This window comes from Octodon degus, unplaced genomic scaffold (assembly GCF_000260255.1).
Source record: "Octodon degus isolate 3935 unplaced genomic scaffold, OctDeg1.0 scaffold00046, whole genome shotgun sequence".
In the NCBI taxonomy this organism is placed as follows: Eukaryota; Metazoa; Chordata; class Mammalia; order Rodentia; family Octodontidae; genus Octodon; species Octodon degus.
In genome coordinates this window covers 9,059,057-9,080,221 of record NW_004524622.1, presented here as the reverse complement: position 1 = coordinate 9,080,221, position 21,165 = coordinate 9,059,057, and the positions used below count along the sequence as shown (strand labels likewise).

The following is a 21,165-nucleotide window of genomic DNA, read 5'->3' as shown; positions in this document are numbered from 1 at the left end:
CAGTATGGCCAGGGCTGTAGTCACGATTCGCTTCCGCATATGCTGGACCCATGGGCGATCCCCACGTGGCGCACTGGGATTGGGCTCGGGAGTATATATTAGCCAAGGGCTGGGGGATTGGGGAAGAAGAAGAAGCTTGCTGTAAGGGGCCCGAATAAACCGCTGAAGGAAGAGCTGTGTGTTGCGTCTTCCTTGCTGGCGAGGTCGTGCGCAACAATTCTACAAGTTATTCCATTAACAAAAATACTACCTAAGCTATCCCTCTTAACTATCTGACAGGATTCTACTAGTGGTTACAAGTGCTTTAACAGTTGTATGGCAGAGTTGAATAGTCTACCCATAAAATCAAATGCAAATACAAAAAATACGATTCATATAAATAATCCAAAAATTATCTCAGCTTTCTCCCATAAACTCATAAACTTTACTTGTCCTTCACTATTTTTAATCCTTTGTGTATCTAGGTTATATTTTTCTGGCTCAAAAGAGAAAACGAAATTTTCCACCAGATGTAAAAGAGAGGTGCTTCTGGGCACATCACCTCCTGCCTCCTTCAATTGCTGCTTATCAGAAACCCAAGAACTAGGACTCCTGTGGTCGAATAGAGGGGTAGATTGTCAGATCACTGAACTGTTTGCTCTGAAATACTCCCACCCCTGATCAGTCTTCAACCAATACCACCTCTTTGGAAGATAGAGAAAATCTTTTGTCCTTTACAGCTCTACTTTCTAACTTCAAATGTCAGGAACGAAGGAAGGAAGGAAGGATAGAAAGACAGAAGGATGGAAGGATGGAAGGATGGAAGGACGGATGGATGGAGAGATGGACTGAATGGCCTACTTAGTTAACCTCAAACTTCAGAATTTTCTCCCTCATATTCCTAAGTATTATTACTAGTTATTCTGATGTTTATTCTAGTTCTGACTAGACTTGGGAAGTCAGGAACAAACCAGATTACCATGATAGGATAAGTTAACTCCAAAAGAATAAAAAATTGATCAACAATAAAGAGAAAAAGGTAAATTCAACACATAAATATTTCCATCTACTGGTTATGACAGCTTTTTCTGTCAAAGAAAGAACCCTGCTAAAGGAGCCAGGAGTGTAGCTCGGTGGTAGAATGAACATCCGCCACGTGCCAATACCCTGGTTCAACTCCCAGCACCAAAACAAAACACTCAGCTTTTAGCATTGTAAACCTAGAGGATACAGTCCCAACCTAGAAATTATGGGCTGCCCATATAGTCTGAAAATATAGATACTATATTTTTACAAACTGTAGATGTCCTTTAGGAATTATGTACATATTCCAAGGCTACCTTGGAGAAAAGTAAGTTTTCTTCCCTTTTTTTGGTGGTGGCGCTGGGGACTGGGCACATGCTAAGCAAGTACTCTACCACTTGGCCATAATCTTCAGCCCAAAGTTTTATTCATTCATTGAATGAAGGTGTGCCCAGACACTTCTAAGAACTGGCTTAGCGCTTAGCAATGATCACTTCACAAACTTTGCTGAATTATTGAAGGTAGGCAGTTACTTTTTCCTCCTATACTAGATCTTGGCCTTGAGATGAATTTGAACACTTGAAGATGAAGCTATTTGACTGCATAATAGTTTTATACATATATAATTAATACTCAATGTTTCCTTCCTTTTGTGTACATTAATTCTATGATCACTGAATGATATAAAGGCTACTTGGTGCTCATTTCTATTTCTTTCCTTGAACTCTGCCAACAAGGATCATAGTATTTATTATTTCTGAGATTTTTACAATAGTTCATCTAAAGAGAGAAAAGTAGTCTTTTTTAAAGATGTTAAGTTACTGCAGTATTTTACTTCCCTAGTACTTTTGTGTTAAACTAAATCAAAATGCAAATATTAGAATGATTTCACATTAAAGGTGCATGCCCAGCACTTGTAAAAAGAACCTAAAATATATGAACATTAAACATAACAAACCAAAATATAACAGGTGAAACAGTGCATTTGAACCCTCTACAACAAGTGCCTCACAAGACTATGAGGACCAGCTGTGGAAAATTCCTTGCGCGCCTGGCTACCACTGCAGATACAACCTTCTCAGTAAGCCTCCTTTCAATCTACGACTATATTATCTCAATTCTCAAGTGCTAAACTAGGGATTCTTTCTTGAATTCTGTCTCTGATGACTACACGGCTCCTACAGAAAGCCAGACACTGCCTACTGGGAAGTGGCAGCAAGGAGCATCAAACTAGAGCTTGGCACCTCTAGAGCTACTGAAGCCATTATTTGAAGAAGTCAGCAAATTCAGAGTTTCAGCATTTCTGCCATCACCAAGTAGAATGTTCAGAGCAGCAGGGCATACCTTCCATCCTAACACTCAGGCGCTGAGGCAGAAGATCACTGAGAGTTCAAGGCCAGCCTGAACTACATAGCAAGTCTCAAAAGTTCAGAACCAGGAAAAACTTTACACTTGCATTGGTGAATCAGGCATAAGACAAATAGTGACAAATTTACATCATTTTTTTACATGTGCAATCACAGCACCATGACTGGCTTTCCAAAATAGGCAGCCACCATAATACAAAGTGTAATAAGGTGTGTTTAAAGGAACAAGAATTCAATTACCCTGAATACACAAAGTGCCTGTCAGGGCTCCTCCATCTCTGCTGGGCACACATTTCGAGTCCCTCTGCACTTCCAGATGCCATCAGCTAGTGTTTGACTCTGTATTACTATTAACATTACTTTTCCTATAAGTTTGAGGCCAGACTGCAGTACATAATGAGTTCAAAGCCAGCCTGAACTACAGAGAGAGACACTGTCTCAAACAAAACATCTCTAACTTTGACTACATTACAATTATTAGGACAGTATCCAACAGCCATAACAGTATTCCGATAGTATTCCTAATTTTCATACCTACTTTTTTTTTTTTTTTTTTTTTGCAGAACCGGGGATTGAACTCAGGCCCTTGCGCTTGCCAGGGAAGCGCTTATTCCACTGAGCCATCTCCCCGGCCCCATTATTCCTAATTTTCATACACATTGTCACATTTCTTCATAAAGCAAAGCAAAGATAACTCCCCTGTGCTCATGCTCTCCTTTGACTCTCTGTTTTTGCAAACAGAGAGAAAGAGTCTGAATAGGTGGCTTTTCCCTGATTATCAGAGACAGAGCTAAGGCTTCAACCACTACTTCCAAACTTCATGGGTCATCCATACTGCATGCATCCCTCCACCTAATTTTCTTTTTTCAGCAAATTCCACACTACTTAATCAAACATTTCATATTGCAGTAAACAATGCATAATCTTTTTTTTTTTTTTTTTGCTGGCTCAGCCCATCCTGAGGGCGGGGCTGGTGTGGCATGTGGTGCTGGGATCGAACCACTATCTCCTGTGCCTGCCTAAGTTTGTCTAAGCAGGTGCTTTAGACCGCTGAGCTATCTCACCCAACAATGCATGATCTTTTGATCTTGCAGATCTGATACCATATAAATCACCTGAGCAATGTGTGGGGAGAGGTGGAGCAAGGGTTGATTGGGGGGATGTATGAAAATAACCAAAGTACATTATGCTCATCAATCTGTAAAACCAGTTTTTCATGTGTTTGTTTATGAGGGTCTCACTATGTAGTTCATGATGGCCTTGAACTCACTACATAGCTCAGGCTGACTAAACTCCGATAATCCTCTTGCTGCAGCCTCCCAAGTGAGTTGCAGCCATGCACCACCACTCTCATCTTCAATTTTAAGAGTGGAAAGACGTAAAAAAAAATAATTATTTCAGCAGTGACAAACAGTTCCAATATCTTATGTAGCGCTTGAAAAATAGAAAATAACCAAAGGAGAACACTATGTAAGTAGAAAATTGTGTCACTGTCAGAGAGTATCTAAATGGGGAGATAGCTCAGTGGTCTAAGCGCCTGCCTGGCAAGCACAGGGACTCAGGTTTGATCTCCAGTACTGCATGCTATGCTGGCCCCATGCCATGCCAGCCACTGAAACTGAGTGTGGCCACTGCAACTGATTACATGCCTGTAATCCCAGCACTGGGGATGCTGAGACAGTAGTATTATTATGAGTCTGAGCTGTGTAGTGAGACCCTGTACCAAACAGAGTATCTAAAAACATTACTTTTTTATTTTTGTAATTTTTTGAGACAGGGTCTCACTATGCAGTTCAAGCTGGACTTGAAGACACTATGTAGCCCAGGCTGGCCTCAAATTTGAAGTGATCCTCCTGTTTTAGACCCCTGAGTTCTGGGATTACAGGCACTGTACCATCACAGCTGGCATTTAAACACATTAATTTCTGAAAGCATACTTACATATCCACTTACCACAAGATCAGGAAAAGTTTGTGTAAGGATACTTTTTTTTTTTTTTGCTCTGAATGCCTTCAGGGCAGGTTTGGCTGGCTTGAGTCGTGGGGATCGAACCACAACAACCTGAGCCTGACTGCTTTGTTGAAGCAGCCACTTAAAGCACTGAGCTAAGGGGCAGGCCCCCGATAATTACTTTTTAACATGCAACTTTTAAGCAGTTTCTTGTTTCTACTAGCACAGAAGACCCAATATTTCTTAACCACCATGTGTACCACCATGCCAGTGAACAACCCCTCTTGTAAATAAATATACATTGTTTTGCTAGCATTTACATCCAGTCATGTCATGATAGGTTCTGAAACCTGTTCTGTTTGTGGGGTGGTCAGACCTTAAGTGGTTTTGTATTAGAGCAATAGAGTACTTAAGAAATTAACTACAGAAGAGTCTTCAATTTTAAATCCACATCATGGTATCTTTATTAAAAAAACAAGCCTATGGTAGATATGGTGACACGTATCTACAATCCTAGTAAGTTGAGGAAGGAGAAATGCAAGTTCAAGGCCAGCCTGGGCAACTGAGAGATATTCTGTCTCAATAAACCCTGCCTGGAGAGGTAACAGTGGCAAAGAACTTGCCTTCCATTTCAAGGCCTTAGGTTCAATCCCTAGTATTAGAGGTCAAGGGGAAGGGCATGAGCAAGTTGAAAGATGCTAATGTTCCCTAAACATTATAAATAGGTATTTTTTTCAAATATTATATATATTCTTAAAAATATATCTAAGAATTTTCTTCATGGGTATGGAGGTCCCGAGTTTGATTCCTGATACCAAAAAAAAAATTTTTTTTCTTCCTCTGTTAATGATAATCCAGTAGCAAAATTAGCACTAAATGGCATTTAACTAGACATGGATAACAAGTACAAAATTTTCTATAATGAAGAAGAATGTTGGCATCTTCATATAATTTGCTCAAGATTATGGCAAGCCAATGATTGGCAGAGTCTAGATTTGAAACCAGGGATATTGCCACAAAATCCTATGTCTGACAGAAACTACCTACCTGGATTTGGACAAGTCGCTTAATATGCTGGGACTTTGGCTTTCTATTCTGTAAAATGAGAAAAGTCTGAAATAGGTGCTCTCAAAAGTCCCTTCTTTGAAAAACAATGCTTTTTAAATCCAAATTTACCATACACAAAAAATATCTCTTCCAGGTGTGGTAGTTCACCCCTGTTATCCCAGCACTCACGAGACTGAGGCAGGAGGACCACAAGTTTGAGGCCTTGTTTAGGCTACATAGAAAGTTCAAAGAAAGAGTGGACTACATAGTGAGACCCTGCCTCAAAACAATACTAATTCTGTTGTGGTCCTTTTACATCATTAGGTTTGTCTCATATACAGAACCATGCATATGTATAATTCTCCCAGTGGAGCATCTTGCTGTCCTTTACCAAAAGGCCTCAGCCTGACAGAGAACACTGTCGAACAGTCTCATTACAAGTCCTTCGTATGGAGTCCAAAGAGAACCTGACTTAAAATGAATCACCCCTGGAGCTGGTGAGATGGCTCAGTGGTCTAAAGCACCTACTTGGAACAAGCTTGGCAAAGCACAGGGACCGCGGTTCAATCCCCCAGCACCACATGCCAGCCAGCCCCGCCCCCTGGTGGGCTGAGCTGGCCACACACACACACACAATAAATAAATGTAAAATAAATAAATAAATAAATTTAAAAAAATAAAAATAAAAAAAAAATAAAATGAATCATCCCTGACAATACCAGTGTACAGGGAAATTAATGATGCATCACAACAAAACTAGCCAGAATTTTAGGACCTAATCTCTCAAGACATCAGTATCCTTATTTTTAGAAATGAAGCAGCTTTAGATGGAAGGAATTCCTAAGCAAGCAGCCACCCTGACACAGGAAAACCAATTACTTTTATTATAATAAGAAAGCCTGAGTACATTGAAAAGTCACACTAACACATTGTATCCACAATAAAAACCACACAAATAAAGGTCCAAATCCATTGTTGGTAGGAAATGGCAAAAGAGAATGAAGAACCACTTTAGAGGGGCATGGATTTAAAGATATATCTATACTTTTATAGATATCTGATATATATATATGATATATTATCTGATATATATACATAAATCTTATTTGCCTAAATAATTTTCAAAAGAATAATCATAAATAAAATATTCTCTCCATTTTCTAGAAAAATGATTGTGTGCATATGTGTGTGCATGCATACATGCTGGTAACTGCATACACCTAAGGCATTCTGCATGCTAAGCATGTGTTCTACCACTGAACCATAACTCTAGCCCTAGGTACTGGGGATGAAACTCAGAGCCTTTGCTCTGAGCCACATTCCTACCCCTATTTTATTTTTTGTTTTGAGACAGTACCGTTAAATCACTCAGTTGCGCAGGCTGGACTAGAATTTACAATCCTCCTGCTTCAGCTTCCCAGAATGTTGGGATTAGAGGCATGCACCACTACATACAGCTTTATTTTATATTCTTTTAAGAGACGAGGTCTGCCTATGTTGTTCAGGCTGGTCCTAAATTCCTATGCTCAAGCTGTCCTCCTGTCTGTCTCCTTATAACCTGGCCCTTCAGGTTCTAATACTGTTTCAAAACCCAAAAGCTCCATTTTAATAAACAAAAATGAGACATACATGTACTTCTGAGGCCAAATAAACAATGCTCAATTTTTTTCCAAATCCCTCCTCCAAGTCTGTGACCATTTTTGCCTACTCAGTAGTAGCATTACCACAACAAAACGACAAGAGACAATGCTTGATCCATTGCATTTGGCTCTTGCTAATATCATTGGTAAATGGTTTGCTGAGAAGCTACTGGCAATTCCCACACAACTGATAAATATCAGGCTTGGTAAAACTATATAGGTTTAATGTCCAATCTCCTTGTCAGGAGAAATTAATTTAAAACTAATTATATTCAATAGCCAAGCACAGGGATATTCACCTGTAGTTCGAGCTACTCACTAGGCTGAGACAGGGCTATTTCATGCCCAGCCCAAGAAACATACATAATAATATTTTTTTTAAATGTGTATTCAGATTCAACTCCCGGAAAAAGATAACTCCATCTTTCTATACTCTGAGCTTACCAAATCTAAACTTCCCTAAGAATTCAGGTTACAGTTAAGGCTGGATTTTGGAAGGAAGCCTCAGAATAAGAGAGTCTCTCCTACCAAATATAGCTTCCTCAGACCTAATCACTCTAAAAGGACACACTCCAGAGCCAGGCATGGTACAACAGGCCTGTAATTCCAGCAATTGAGAGGCTGAGGCAGGAGGAATTTTTAGAGTGCAGTCAGCCTGGGTCATAAACTGAGTTCAAGGCCAATATGAACCACACAGTAAGACCTGTCTTGAGAGACACAGAGAGAAAGAGAGAGTAGAAAATGCCAAAAAAATTCAGCAAGTACATTCTTCTTTTCTCTACAAAAAATCCTATCTTACAGTGTCTCTTTGCTTTACTGAAATAAACCAACTTTAGAATAATGGAAATAAATACACCTCAATGAATATTAAAATATTCTATTCCTGAAGGATCCCTGTGAAATTTGGTATAAGATCTTCAGTTGTTAAAAACTCTCCTAAAACTATATGACATGGTGGCACATGTCTATAATGCCCAGAACTCAGAAACTGAAGCAAACAAGGTGTGGTGGCATACACTTGTAATCCCAGCACTCAGGAGGCTGATGCAGAAGAATCACCACAAATTTGAAGACAGACTGATCTACATACACAGCTTAAGGCCAGTCTGAATGACATGGCAAGACCCTGTCTCAAAAATAAATAAGTAAAGGCTGAAGAAAGAAGATTGCAAGGTCAAGGCAAGTCAAGGATAAGCATCAAAGCCGTGTCTTTAAAAAATAATAATAAATCTTTTATAATTTAGAGTCTTATGGACTTCTTTGAATTCTCAAGGACAAAAATCCTTGCCATTGCCTGTTCTCAATTCCATTCTTCCTCCATGGAGGGGACCTACTCCAAACATATGAAATGTAATGTGCAACAAAATGAAGCCTCCAACTGCGACTGACACTTTACCTCCGTTAAACTGTAAGTGCCATCTTTTTTCAGCACTTCTCAAAGGATTTCTATTACATTTTCTTGGCCACACAATTCCATGTCAGTCTGATCCCTCCTCTCTCTTTCTCTTAACTGAAGCTAGATGCTTAAAGACAAATCAGTTTCTAAGTGAAGCCTACCTAAGTGAGAGCAAAAACCCCCAATGAATACATACATTCTCAACTCTTTGACTCAAGATGTCCGGGACACTGCCAATTGCTTAGTTGTGTTTGGGAACAGAAAACAGGAACAGAAACAAGGACACTCTCCATTCAGTCTTTTTGTCTGGGGCATTTCCTGGATTTTTCATTGGCATTTAATACCAAGACACAAGACTCATTTTTCATTAAAGTTGCAAGACTTTCACTTTGCCCAGTTTCAAATGGTGTAATTGATCTGCATTGTCTTCTTAAATAACCCAACTGGTGAAGGACACTGCAGCTTTAAATATTTCAGTGCTAGCTAGCAAATAGACTCCATTGCAATATGGCTCTGAAGGTCGTGTCCTATTGTTTCTTTCCTCTGGAAAAAAAAAAAAATCTAAATCCTTGTAGGTAACATAGGAATGGCTGCTCCTAGATCTATAATTTCCACTCTTCCACTTTGGTGTCCCTTATAGTTCTAGGTGTTTACTGGAATCCCTAATTTTCCCGGTAGGGACAACATGCTGATTTTTATTAATGATTTCAGCACCTAAGTGAGACATAAACACATGGGTTCACATTAGTTTAATGGACCGTATTCAACTACTTGAAATAGCACCACTAAAGGGCTGTTAACCCTTTAAGAGTAAGGCCAGGGTGTGGGTGTGGACAGCTTTTAGGTACCAGCACCCTGAGCCTAGGATTGCATAACCTAAAATGTGTAGCTACTTAAAATGATAGGAATCTCAGCCAACTCATCCTGGGACTATGCCGGCACAGTGCCATACACTTGCAGCTTTGTCAAGGAAGGTCAAAAAGAGAAGCACAAGCACAGTGAAGAAAAAATAAACTAAAAGAAAAAAGCTCTTTTCTACTTTGACAGGGCACACAGACACTATTTTCCCCACGGGCCACTCATCCACCTAGAGAGGAAGAGCCCCAGTGAACTGGAGGCTCTGGGGCAGCTGGACAATGCAAATACGGGTGGGATGATTAATAGGCAGAGAAGAAGGGACAAAAGCGGGTTTGGGGAAGACGTGTACAGGTGCACCCAGGCATTACCTGAAATGGTAACAGATTGTTACCATTATCGGTCCGGAAAGCGTTATCCTCCATCCAGGACTTGGAGGTGAGCGGGGCCGCACGAGGGAACTTGGGAGGCGCGATCACATTGCTGGAGAAGGGCTTTTTCAGCGGCGAGATAGGGTTAAGTGGGGAGGGAACCCCCACGCCCACGCCTACGCCCACCGCCCGGCGAGGGTCCCGACCCGCCTGCAGGCCGCCCCACGGGTTGGACGGCGCGCTCCAGGCGGCATTCACGCTTTGGTGAGTGTTCCAGCTGGACGAGGCCGAAGAGGCAGCTGCAGCGGCGGCGGCGGCTGCTGCGGCCGAAGAAGAGGACGGCTTGCTGGTCATGATGGGCTGGTGGCCGTAGGCGGCGGCGGCGCTCCTCTGCGCATAGGGCGCCTGGCTGGGGCTGGCAGGCGACCTGCGCTGCTGTGGGGGCTGCGCCTGTGGGGGCTGCGCGGGCTGCGCGGGTTGCGGCGCTGGTGGTGGCGGCTGCTGGTGGTGCTGGGTCTGCGCCAGGCCAATCTGCGGGGAGAAGGTGCCTCCGAAGACTGGGTTGACATGGTGCGGGAAGTTCTGGAAGAGCATGGTCCCGTTGACAGGGGTGATCCCTTGGAAGAAGCTGTCCTCCACCGCGTTTGTGGTGCCTGTGGACCAGGTGCTGCCAAAGGACGGCGACAGCGACGCGCCGGGCGCCGTGGGCTCTTGCGGCGGCGGCTGCTGAGGGGGCTGATGGAAACTCAAGCCCGGCAGGAGTGGCGATTCCATCTGCATCTTGTCCGGGCCGTTGGAGGCTGGCGGGGCCGCGGCGGGGCTAAGGGCCGGCACTGCGCTGCTGTCCTCCGGCTTGGGGGTCTCCGGTGAGAGGGGCGTGGACGGGGCTTCGGCTGCGCTGGGCTCGGGCTGGGGCAGGGGCTGCGGCGGCTGCTGCTGCTGCTGTTGCTGCTGCTGCTGCTGCTGCTGCTGCTGCTGCTGGGGTTGCTGCTGCTGCTGCTGCTGCCGCTGCTGCTGGGGCTGGGGCTGGGTTTTGCTTTTGTCCATCAGTAAATCATCCTGCATGGTTTGCGCAGCTGAAACGGAAAAAAAGAGAGACGCGTTATTGACAATGTGATCATTAATGCCCCTTTCGGAAGCAGGCAGATGTTTCACTTGCGAAAATCCAGTGCCACCACTACTAGCCAATTGCAATGCAAATCCATAATCCCCCATTTAGAACAGGTCGGGCTAGGGAGGGAGGTTCAAGCAAGGTCTCTGAAAATACTGAGAGCGTCTTCACCCTTTCTGATGTCTTGGTTCCTTTTCTGTATTAGTGAGAGATGTGCTTATAAGACCTAAAGACAGCAATTTCGCCACGTCTCTTTTCCCTTCACCGGAACTCAGAGCCTTCACCCTGCAATGAGAAACTGATTCTGGTTCCTGTTTTTTCCCAAGCACCACCCTCCCCCAGTTATTTGCATACGTCAATAAATACTGCTGCGTCCTTCAGCAAGGTTAAAAAGACACCGCACACGACCCTTTCTTCTCCCCTCCTTCAGATTGAGCACTTACAAAAGAAAGAAAGAAAGAAAGAAGAAAGAAGAAAGAAAGAAAGAAAGAAAGAAAGAAAGAAAGAAAGAAAGAAAGAAAACGCCTTCTTGATTAGCAAACTGCCTTCTTGCCTTGATAATTGTTTCATTTAGCTGCAGCGAACCACGTGGGAGGAAATCCTTGGCATTTGTTAGAACGGCTCAGCTGCACATTCTCTGGCCTCCCAGTAGCGGCAGCTACTCCATTTTGTTAGGAGACATTTAAAAAACAAAACACCGTTTTTAGAAAACCTACTGAAAGGTTTGGAACTGCTTGCTTCTTGTTACTCTAAGGATTATGGTTTTTTTTTTTTTTTTTTTCTGTTCTCCAATTTTCTTGTCTTCAGTTCTGCCGCACAAGAGGTTTTTTGGCTTCCTGATCAGGGCTTCATGTCTCAACAGGAGCCTGAGAATTTCTCCGCAGAGTGGAGAAATGCTTCTGGTTGGATTTGAGGTCAGCGAGAGGGAGGGAGAAGGGGAGAGAGCGCGAGAGAAGGAAGAGGTAAGGGAGGGAGACTGTGAGATGAAGTGGGGCGGGGCTTTAAAATTCATCTGAGATTTAAGTAGACAGTGAAGATAATACTGGGGTTGCTAGATTTTCATTTTTGAATCCTACTGCTGCCTTGGTTGCAAGACTGGCAAATTTAGAATTAATTCTCTTATTACTAGTATTAGCAGGGAAAGACTGGCTTGAGGACCCTGAATTACCATATGCTAACAAAAGCGTTAAAAATAGAGTACAAAGTCCCAAATTCTTATACATTGTAATTATAGTGCATTGCCACCACTGCTTCATTTATCCATATAAGGAGTGTATGGTATTTTCCATTTCGCATAGAAGGGCTATATTCACCTCTATCATACAGCCTGTGTTCTCATTCAAAGATGAAAATAGTAATCACTCAAAACCATCTGATTTCCATACATGTAGCTATTGAGTTAGCCAGTCGCTTAGAACATGTTTTAAATATGAATATCATTACAGGACTGAGACCTTGAAAACAAACATTTTGAAATATTAAAGAAGCATATGACCAAAAATAGTATTATGTGATGATTCAGTACAATTGAAATTCAATAAATTACTTAAATAACTCATTCTGGAGGATTTTTTTCAAGACATTTGTGATGCTGGGTGTGGTGGTGCACGCCCATAATCCCAGCAGTGAGGCTGAGGCAGGAGGATTGCAGTGAACTTGAGGCCAGCAGGTGCTACATAATGAGTTCAAGGCCAGCCTACACTACATGGTGAGACCCTGTCTCCAAAAAAAAAAAAAAGACATTTATAAAAAGGCAATGAAATATGAGATATACATAAAAGCTCTGCCTTTTGATAACCTTTTGACAATAACTATTATAAAATGGAGATACTGCTTTGAACTACTACACAATGGATGTCAGCCAGAGATTTAAAATAGTTCTACTATCTTAGTAGATTTAAAATGCTTAATTGGTATTTTTCACTTCAAAGTTTCATGCACAAAATACTGGCTCAAGAAAATGCTTTACAACCACCTTACTGTTCTTTCTACTTCTCACACATCAACCTCTCCCATTCCCCCAGGAAAAAAGCCCCAAACCAATATATTATGCATCAAAAGTTGCCAGATTCTACCAATAAAACCTACTTAATATTGATTTTATGTTCCTGAGCTCACTTGACCTAAAACAAAGGCTTTGATCAGTACTGTAAATACAATACAATGAGGTAAATGAACCTTGGATTCAGACAGCACAAAGTTCTGTCACTGCCAAGGAAGACAGCCAGAGAAAAATATGTTTTCATAGTTGGTTTGAATTAAATGGTGCTGCAGTAAACCATTATAATTCAGGGACTTGAATTGCTTCCAGTGAGCTAGAACTGTCTTTACAATAGCCATATCATCATGGCTGAAATATGCATTTGATTATAATTCTAGTATCACCCACCTTTTCTAGTAGTTTGTATCAGTGCTTTCAAGTTTAAACTATATGTTCTTGGAAAAATTAACACTGCACTATATAACAAGCCAAAAAGTAAACTGGACTCAGAATATTCTATAATTACTATAATTAATATTAATATAGTCTTTGAATTTTTTAAAATGTTATGTTAGGAATTGTCATTTCTCAACAATTCTTAAAAATACAAATTTTACTTTCTGCATAAATTCAATCTGTCAAGGTCAAGACCCACCTTTACGAAATAAGACTCTTTAAACAAAAGGTAAGCAGTGGATTAAGACAAGATTCACAGAGTTAATATGCAAAATCTCTCAATAATTGTTCCATAGTTAGTTTGATTTGGGGTTTTTGCTTATTTACAGCGAAGTCTGAGAAATAGACACCTCCTTCCCCTCCCCCACAACACACACAATAGATCGTCTTGTACATGCATTAATTTAACTTCAAATAGCAAATTCAGAGTAGCAGTTACCTTTGAGTGTCCAGTTTTTAAGGATAGGTAAAATTTTAAAGTGTACAGTATTTATTTTCTTCTTTCAGGTTGATTGTGTGACCGCTCTGGCAAAAGCACTTTGACAACTGTAAGAAGAGAGGGCATGCGCACCGCACGGAGGGAACTGTGGGGGCTGGAGTCCTTCCCAAGGTACTCTGCCTGACTTCATGTTCAGCCGGGAAAGGAGGAACCCTCTTAAATACAGATTCCAAGGGTAAGGGGTTGTGCCGGGAATACCTGATATCCTCTTAGCCAATCTAAATCAGTTGTTGAAAGGAAAAAGAAAATAAACTGGTTTGTCAACTTGATTTAGGAAACCAGGTTAAAAGAGAAACTGAATTGTAGAGGCAGAATAAACATATGCAGCAGAGCTACCTTAAACGGCATGAGACTGGTAGTGACTGGGTAGCCAGCAATAGGAACCCTACCAATGAGAAAAGAATTGGAGTAAGGAGGAATAAGCCAGGGGAATGACTGGGGAATACTAAGTACTTAAAATCTGACCATCCTTAAATACTTTTAGTGTATAATTATGCCATAACATAAATATGATATTAACCTTACAAGGCAGATAAAAATAGATTTTATTCACAAATGCTTGACATCTTATTAAGATTTCTTTGTATTTAAATTTTCACTGGAACCTCTCACTTTTTTTTTTTTTTTTTTTTTTTGAGAAAGGGTCTCATTTATAGTTCAGACTGGCCTTGAACTCACTATGTAGCCCAGGATGGCCTAGAACTCATGGATATCCTCCTGTGCTCCTGTCTCAGCTTCCCAAGTTCTGGAATTAAAGTCATGCACCACCCTGCCCAGCATTCTGTCACTATTTTTAAAATTTTACCTGGTAGGCTTTCAATCAATTTACTTCTTTATTTTTACTTATTCCTTCTAATAATTATTTAAAGTTCAACTCTTTCATGCTAAAATGATATTTAGTGAAATGTGAATAAATAACTAGCTATGTTTACTGTTTTCTGCATAGGACAGTGACTTCTTTATTCAAGACAAAAAGCAAGTAGTTTCTTTTTTATCTGCCTACGTGTGTGCCTGCATGCATGCATGAGTGCACACGTTGTGTGTGCGTGTGTATATATATATATATATATATATATATATGTTTGTGTGTGTGTGTGTGTGTGTGTGTGTGCATGTTACTAAGGATTAAACCCATGGTCTCACATGCTAGGCAAGCAAACACTGTAACACTTGGCTACACCCAGCTTTAATTTTTTTTTTTATGTTTAACTTCTTTTATTGATAATTTATTCCAACGCTGGAATTTTGCAACATATTAACATCTTACTATCTGTAGCTTCTGAGAGCAATGGTGCCAGAGCTGGTTTGCTCACATAGGCAGAAGATAGAATTTCTTGTGGCCTCTGGTTCACTGCCCTTCACCCAAGGGGTTCAGAGTAAATGTCAGTTGATGACTGTGTCGATTGAATTTAGAATTTAAAATGTTAAGCATCATTAAACCTATCTTAATTTTTTATTTCTTTTCTTTGCAAATTAGAACTAAAGAACTAGTAGAGACCAATAATTCACAGGTAAATTTATTACTAAATGTAAGTCTTTGCTTCACTTTATTTGTAAGGAAAAAGGCAAAACTAACAATGTAGGAATCACTTTCAATGAATTGATATAGAATAACTGAATGCTTACTTCCTGCTGTGATGTTAGTTTCTATTCCCCATTTTTGCTCTTTGTCTATCCTTTTAAAGAAAGCCTAGGGCCGAGGAGATGGCTTGGTGGAATAAGCGCTTCCCTGGCAAGTGTAAGGACCTGAGTTCAATCCCCGGTTCCACAAAAAATAAATAAATAAATTTAAAAAATGAAAAATAAAATTTAAAAAAGAAAGAAAGAAAGCCTTTGCTGGGCTGGGGATATACCGCCTGCCTGGCAAGTATGAGGTCCTGAGTTCGATTCCCAGTACAAAAAAAAAGACAACCTATGCCAGATCTGGTAGTACATGCCTGCGATCCCAGCACTTGGAAGGCTGAGGTAGGGCAGGAGGAGAAGATATTTATTACATGTTTTAAGCATTCTTAAATTTTAGAAAAAAGCTGTCATAAAACTTTTAGGGCTTTAAGATTTTTTAATTATTTGAAATTGATATATCAAGATTGTATTAGTGGGCCTGGGATATAGCTCTGTGGCACAAATGCCTGACTATGAAGTGCAAGGTCCTGAGTTTGATTCTTGTTACAAAACAAAAACAAAAACAAAAACAAAAAAAAAAGAACCAGGTCCCCAGAACAAAAAGGGGATGGGGGTATAGCGCAGCAGCAGACAGAAATGCCTGTTTGTCAAGTGCAAGGTCCTGGTACAGAGAGAGAGAGAGAGAGAGAGAGAGAGAGAGAGAGAGAGAGAGAGAGAGGGTTTAGTTAAACATTAATCCACCTGACACCATGTGCAGGTCTACTAAAAATTCACACAATAGAGAAAAATAAACTTTGTTCCTGATCCTTGATAAATGATAATTATTTTTGTCCATACTTAAAGCAATTTTATTGTATTTAAAAATGATCTAATCTCTGATATTTCTTTCTTAATATCATTATTCAAATCTAAAAAGAAAATTATGGGACCAGTGAAATAGTTCAGCGGACTAAAGCACCTGCTTAGGCAAGCTTAGGCAAGTGCAGGGGCCACGGTTCCATCCCTGGCACCGGATGCCATGCCAGCCCTGCCTCCAGGGGGCTGAGCCAGCCAGAATCCTGCCATGGTGATGCACGCCTGTAATCCCAGTGCTGGGGAGGCTGAAAGCAAGAGGATCACCATGAGTCTGAGCTGTGTAGTGCGACCTTGTAACAACCAAATACATTAAAAAATGAACAAACGAATGAAAATTACGCAAATAACACCAAGATAAACTGGGTATGGTGGCACACACCTGTAATCTCAACACTCAGGATACTGAGGCAGGGGGAGGCTGAGGCAGTAGCTTTGCCAGAACTTTGAAACCAGCTTAGCCAAAGTAAGCTCAAGGCCAACCTGGAGTATATAGTGAGACCCTGTCTCAAAAACAAACGGGCTGGGGAGGTAGCTCAGCAGTCTAAGCGCCCACCTGGCAAGCACAAAGACCCAAGTCAGACCTTTGGTATCACATGCCAGGCCCATGCAATGCTGGCCACCAAAACTAGTTTTGGTGCCACACACCTGTAATCCCAGTACTGGGGAGGCTTAGACAGGTGGATCACTATGAGTCTGAACTGCATAGGGAGACCTTGTAACAAATAAATACGAATTAAAAAAAAAAAAAAAACAAAGAATACCAAGGTAATAAATATATAACAAGCAAACAAGAAGTTACAGAACTCTAACAAGAGTAAAACCTTTCTGCACTGAAATCTTGTTTTTTATTTAACCAAGTTGGCAATTTCTGAAATTTTGTTTTTGGGTCACAGAGCTTAACTGTGGAGTCACATTCATACTTCTATGCATCCTTCTTTTTTCCTCCCTATTTTCTTCTTTTGTCTTTCCTATCTCCCCCTTTTGTTTTTGCTCTTTTGTTTGTTTGTTTTTTTTAGACAGGGTCTCACCATGTAGCCCATGCTGGCCTTGCATTGTTACTGATCTTCCAGCCTCAGCCTCCTGAGTTTTAAAATTACAGGCATGCCCCTCCATGCCCAGCCTCTCCCTACTTACATCCCTAGCAAAATACTCTTGTGTGTGTTTTGTTTTGCTATGTTACCCAGGCTGATACCAAACTATGGCCTGAAGCAATCTTCCTGCCTCAAACTCCCAAGTAGCTTGATGTATAGTGGGTCACTATGGCCATCCCCATATATGCTTGATGAATAGGTGGGTAAATTGATGAATAAATAAATGGATAAAGGATAGTTTTATATTACCTAAAACAGCCAAGGTTTGAATATTAATGAGGTATATTAATACCTCATTTAGAAGAGTAATTACTCTTGATCACCTTTCAAAAATGGATATAAAGGATCATGGCCTAAAAGAGAAAAAAACAGGCTGAAAGGAGGGGAGAGGAATGAGAAAAAAGAAGCAAGTTGTACCATGTATAGGCACAGATTCCCTATGATAATTATAATTTCTATGTATATCAAAAATGTACCAATAAAATAAAATCCACATGCTGGATATGGTGGCATGTGCCTGTACAGCACTTAGGAGGCTGAGGCAGGAGATTGGGCTCCACACATGAGTTCAAGGCCAGCCTGCACTATATAGGAAGACCATCTCAAAACAAACAAACCAATGGAAAAAAAATTTAATAAACAATAAGATTAAAAACATTTTGGCCCTTATGACATTTGATTGGAGATCATTTATCAGACTCTTTTTTTTTTTTTTTTGCGGAACTGGGGATTGAACTCAGGCCCTTGCGCTTGCCAGGGAAGTGTTTATTCCACTGAGCCATCTCCCTGGCCCTTTAGAGATCATTTATCATCATGAATAACGTATTTTTTCTTTTTTTGTTGTACCAGGAGCACTCTACCTAATCTACATCCCTAGTCTTTTTTTAAATTTTGAGAGCTCTCACTGAATTGACCAAGCTGCCCTCCAACTTTTGAGGTGATGTAGGCACTTGTTTCTTTGTCTCTGTCTCCACATCTTCCTTGCTGACTAACTTTAATATAGAGGCCTAAGCTCAAACTTCTTTCATCTTACTGTATGAGTAGCTTTCTCAACTATAAGGAAAGGGTTGAAATATCTTATTGATGGCTAGAAGAGATTCTGGTGGTATTGATATTTTTATGTATATTTTGTTTCTTGAACTATATACACTGTTGTATCCACTTTGAAAATTCAGAAAAATTCTGCAAATATAGCTGGAGACATAGCTCATTGGTAGAGCAGTTGCCTAATATGCATGAGACCATAAATTTAATCTCCAGTACTCCAGAAAACTGGATACTCAGTCCCTATCTGTCTGTCTTTATGTCTGTCTATCCATCTGTATATTTATTTTTCCTCTATATCCCCGGATAGCACAAAAATAAACAAATGAAAGAAAATTACAAGTCTAAAAATAGATTCACATATGTATGGCCACTAAAATTACAAAAACTGTAACAGTGCACTGCAAGGGTTAAAGGATAATCTTTGCAATCAAGAAAAAAAAAAATATATATATATAGAGAGAGAGAGATGGGGGCCTTTATGGGCTGGCTGGAGAGGTAGCTTAATTGGACAGTGGTTGCTTATAATCCACAAGGCCCTGGGTTCAGTTCCTAGTACCATAATAAAACATAGAAAAATTGTTTTAAAAGAGAGATTTTTATAACACCATATATAAAAATCAATTCCAAATGGATTCTAAGTATAAATGTACAAGTAAATAATAAAGTCTAAAAGAAACCTAGCTGAACATGTCTGGCACACATCTGTAATTCCAGTTAAGGCAGTAAGATGAATTTCAAGACCAGCCTTGAACAAAACAGAGTTCCAGGCAGCCTAGATTATACAGTTAGACCCCTCTTATCAAGAAAGAAAAAGAACTGGGCTACACCTGTAATCAAAGCACTCAGGAGGCTGAGGAAGGAGGATTGCCTTGAGTTCAAGACCAGTACTACACAGCAAAACCATGCCTCAGAAAAACTTAGAAAACCTAGCCAAGATGGTAGCCATCCTATAATCCCACTTATTTATTCATGTACAAAAATCTATATATATTCAAATATAGCCGTGTCATCTTCTGAAAGATCATCATAATCTGCACCCCAAATTCTGACCTGAATTTCTTGCATCTCCATTTCCTACAGAACCAATGGCCCCAATCTCTCATGTCCACCAATAATGCTTTCCTTAAATGTGCAGTTCTTGTGCCTGTAACCTGCTCCTAGTGCACTGGCAACACAGCTGTTGGCGATTTTATCCCATGAATTCTGCACCAAAGTTAGGACCTCTTGCAGACTAGACTACATAAAATTTCCATTAAATCAAGTATTAATTGAAGACTTAAAAGACAGGAGTGGCAACAAAAATTATGACAGTTAAGAATGATAGTCCTAGGATGGGTGTGGTGATGCCCACCTATAATCCCAGCACTTGGGAGGCTGAGGCAAGAAGACTGCTGTAAATTTGAGAGCAGCTTGAGCTACAAAGTGAACTCACAGCCAGCCTGAACTGCATAGCAAGACCCTATCTCAAAAAGACAAAACAGGACTGGAGTAGGGCCAGCCAGATAGCTCAGCAGATTAAAGCACCTGCTTAAAGGCAGGTGCAGGGCGGATGCTGGCCCTGCCCCTGGGGCGCACTGAGATGGGGAGATTGGGCGGGGTGGAGTGCACCCATAATCCTAGCAATTGGGAGGCTGAAAACAGGAGGATCACTATGAGTCCAGTCTGTCTAGTGAGGCCCTGTAGACCCTGTACTAAATACATTAAAAATAAATAAATAAAAAAGACTGGAGACAGCCTGCTGGTCGAAGTGCCTGCAAGGCAAGTGCAAGGACCTGGGTTTGATCCCTGGTACTGCAAGCCATGCCAGCTGTGGAACCCAGGGCATGGTGTGCTGGTCACTGAACCTGGGCGTGGTGGAACACTCCTGTAATCCCAGCGCTGGGGAGGCTGAGAGAGGAGGATCACTCGGAGTGGAAACTGTGTAGCAAGACCCTGTACCAAATAAATAAATAAATAGTCCAAATCCCTCTCTCCTCAAAAGAGATAGGCCAGATGTGGTGGTACACATCTATAATCTCAGTATTTGAGAGGCTAAGCCAAGAGGATTACCATGAGTTTGAGACTAGCCTGAACTTCATAGTGAGATCCTGTCTCGAAAAAACACAGAAACAAAGAAAAAGGAATGATGGTCCACAAAAACACAATGCATAATGGCAGACACCAAAATTCAGAAGTTTATTTCACAAAAGTACATTAGGAATGTCCATTACAACACATGACATACTGAATTATGAAGATTCATATCAGATACAACCACTTCCTTTTGTTATCAAGTGTGCACACTGTTCATTGTGTCTATACTCCAATTGGTCAAACAGCAATAAGTCTTGAGTTTACCTGTTTACATAGCCATTTACCTCTTGTCTAAACATGCTTGCTCAGGCATTTACAAATAATTAATTTAATACTTAATGTAATTTATATTGCCATTCATTTTAAGTATTAATGTCAATCACATTTATTTATATATAATTTATAATTCAATGAATTCATTTTGTATTGTAGTGGACATATTAAATGCATCTATGTGAACGATGATCTTAACTAGGATTTTTTGGGGGTATAGAGATTAATGAAATATGAAAATTATGGTAGGGATTTGCCTGTTAGGTCTTATTTGGGGGGAAATACACAAGACCCTGTCTCCAAAAAAGTAAAAACAAAAACAAACAAACAAACAAAAAAAAACTTGTTTGCCAAAAGATTATAGAGGGAAAAGTCACAAAATGGGAGGAAAAAAAAAATGTGGGGGGGGGGAGGAGAAAATATATTGAAAAATAGATATATATGTTTTCAACTAGACTTGCCATCAGAATGTAGGGAGTCCTAGCCCAGGTCGGGTGAGTGTGTGGAGAGCTTCCTGCTACCCTGCGC

General features: G+C 40.6%; 1 protein-coding gene across 1 annotated transcript in view; it reads right to left on the bottom strand.

Annotated features, from left to right (window-relative positions):
- Positions 1–21,165, bottom strand: part of Cpeb3 (cytoplasmic polyadenylation element binding protein 3) — a 239,286-nt gene that overhangs the window by 181,247 nt on the left and 36,874 nt on the right. Inside the window, exons 2-3 of the mRNA XM_004632058.2 lie at positions 10,620–10,704; positions 9,629–10,544 (exon numbers count right to left, since the gene is read on the bottom strand). Of these exons, the coding sequence (XP_004632115.1) occupies positions 9,629–10,544; positions 10,620–10,693 (990 nt within the window). The 5' untranslated portion in view covers positions 10,694–10,704. The remainder of the gene's footprint in view (positions 1–9,628; positions 10,545–10,619; positions 10,705–21,165) is intronic.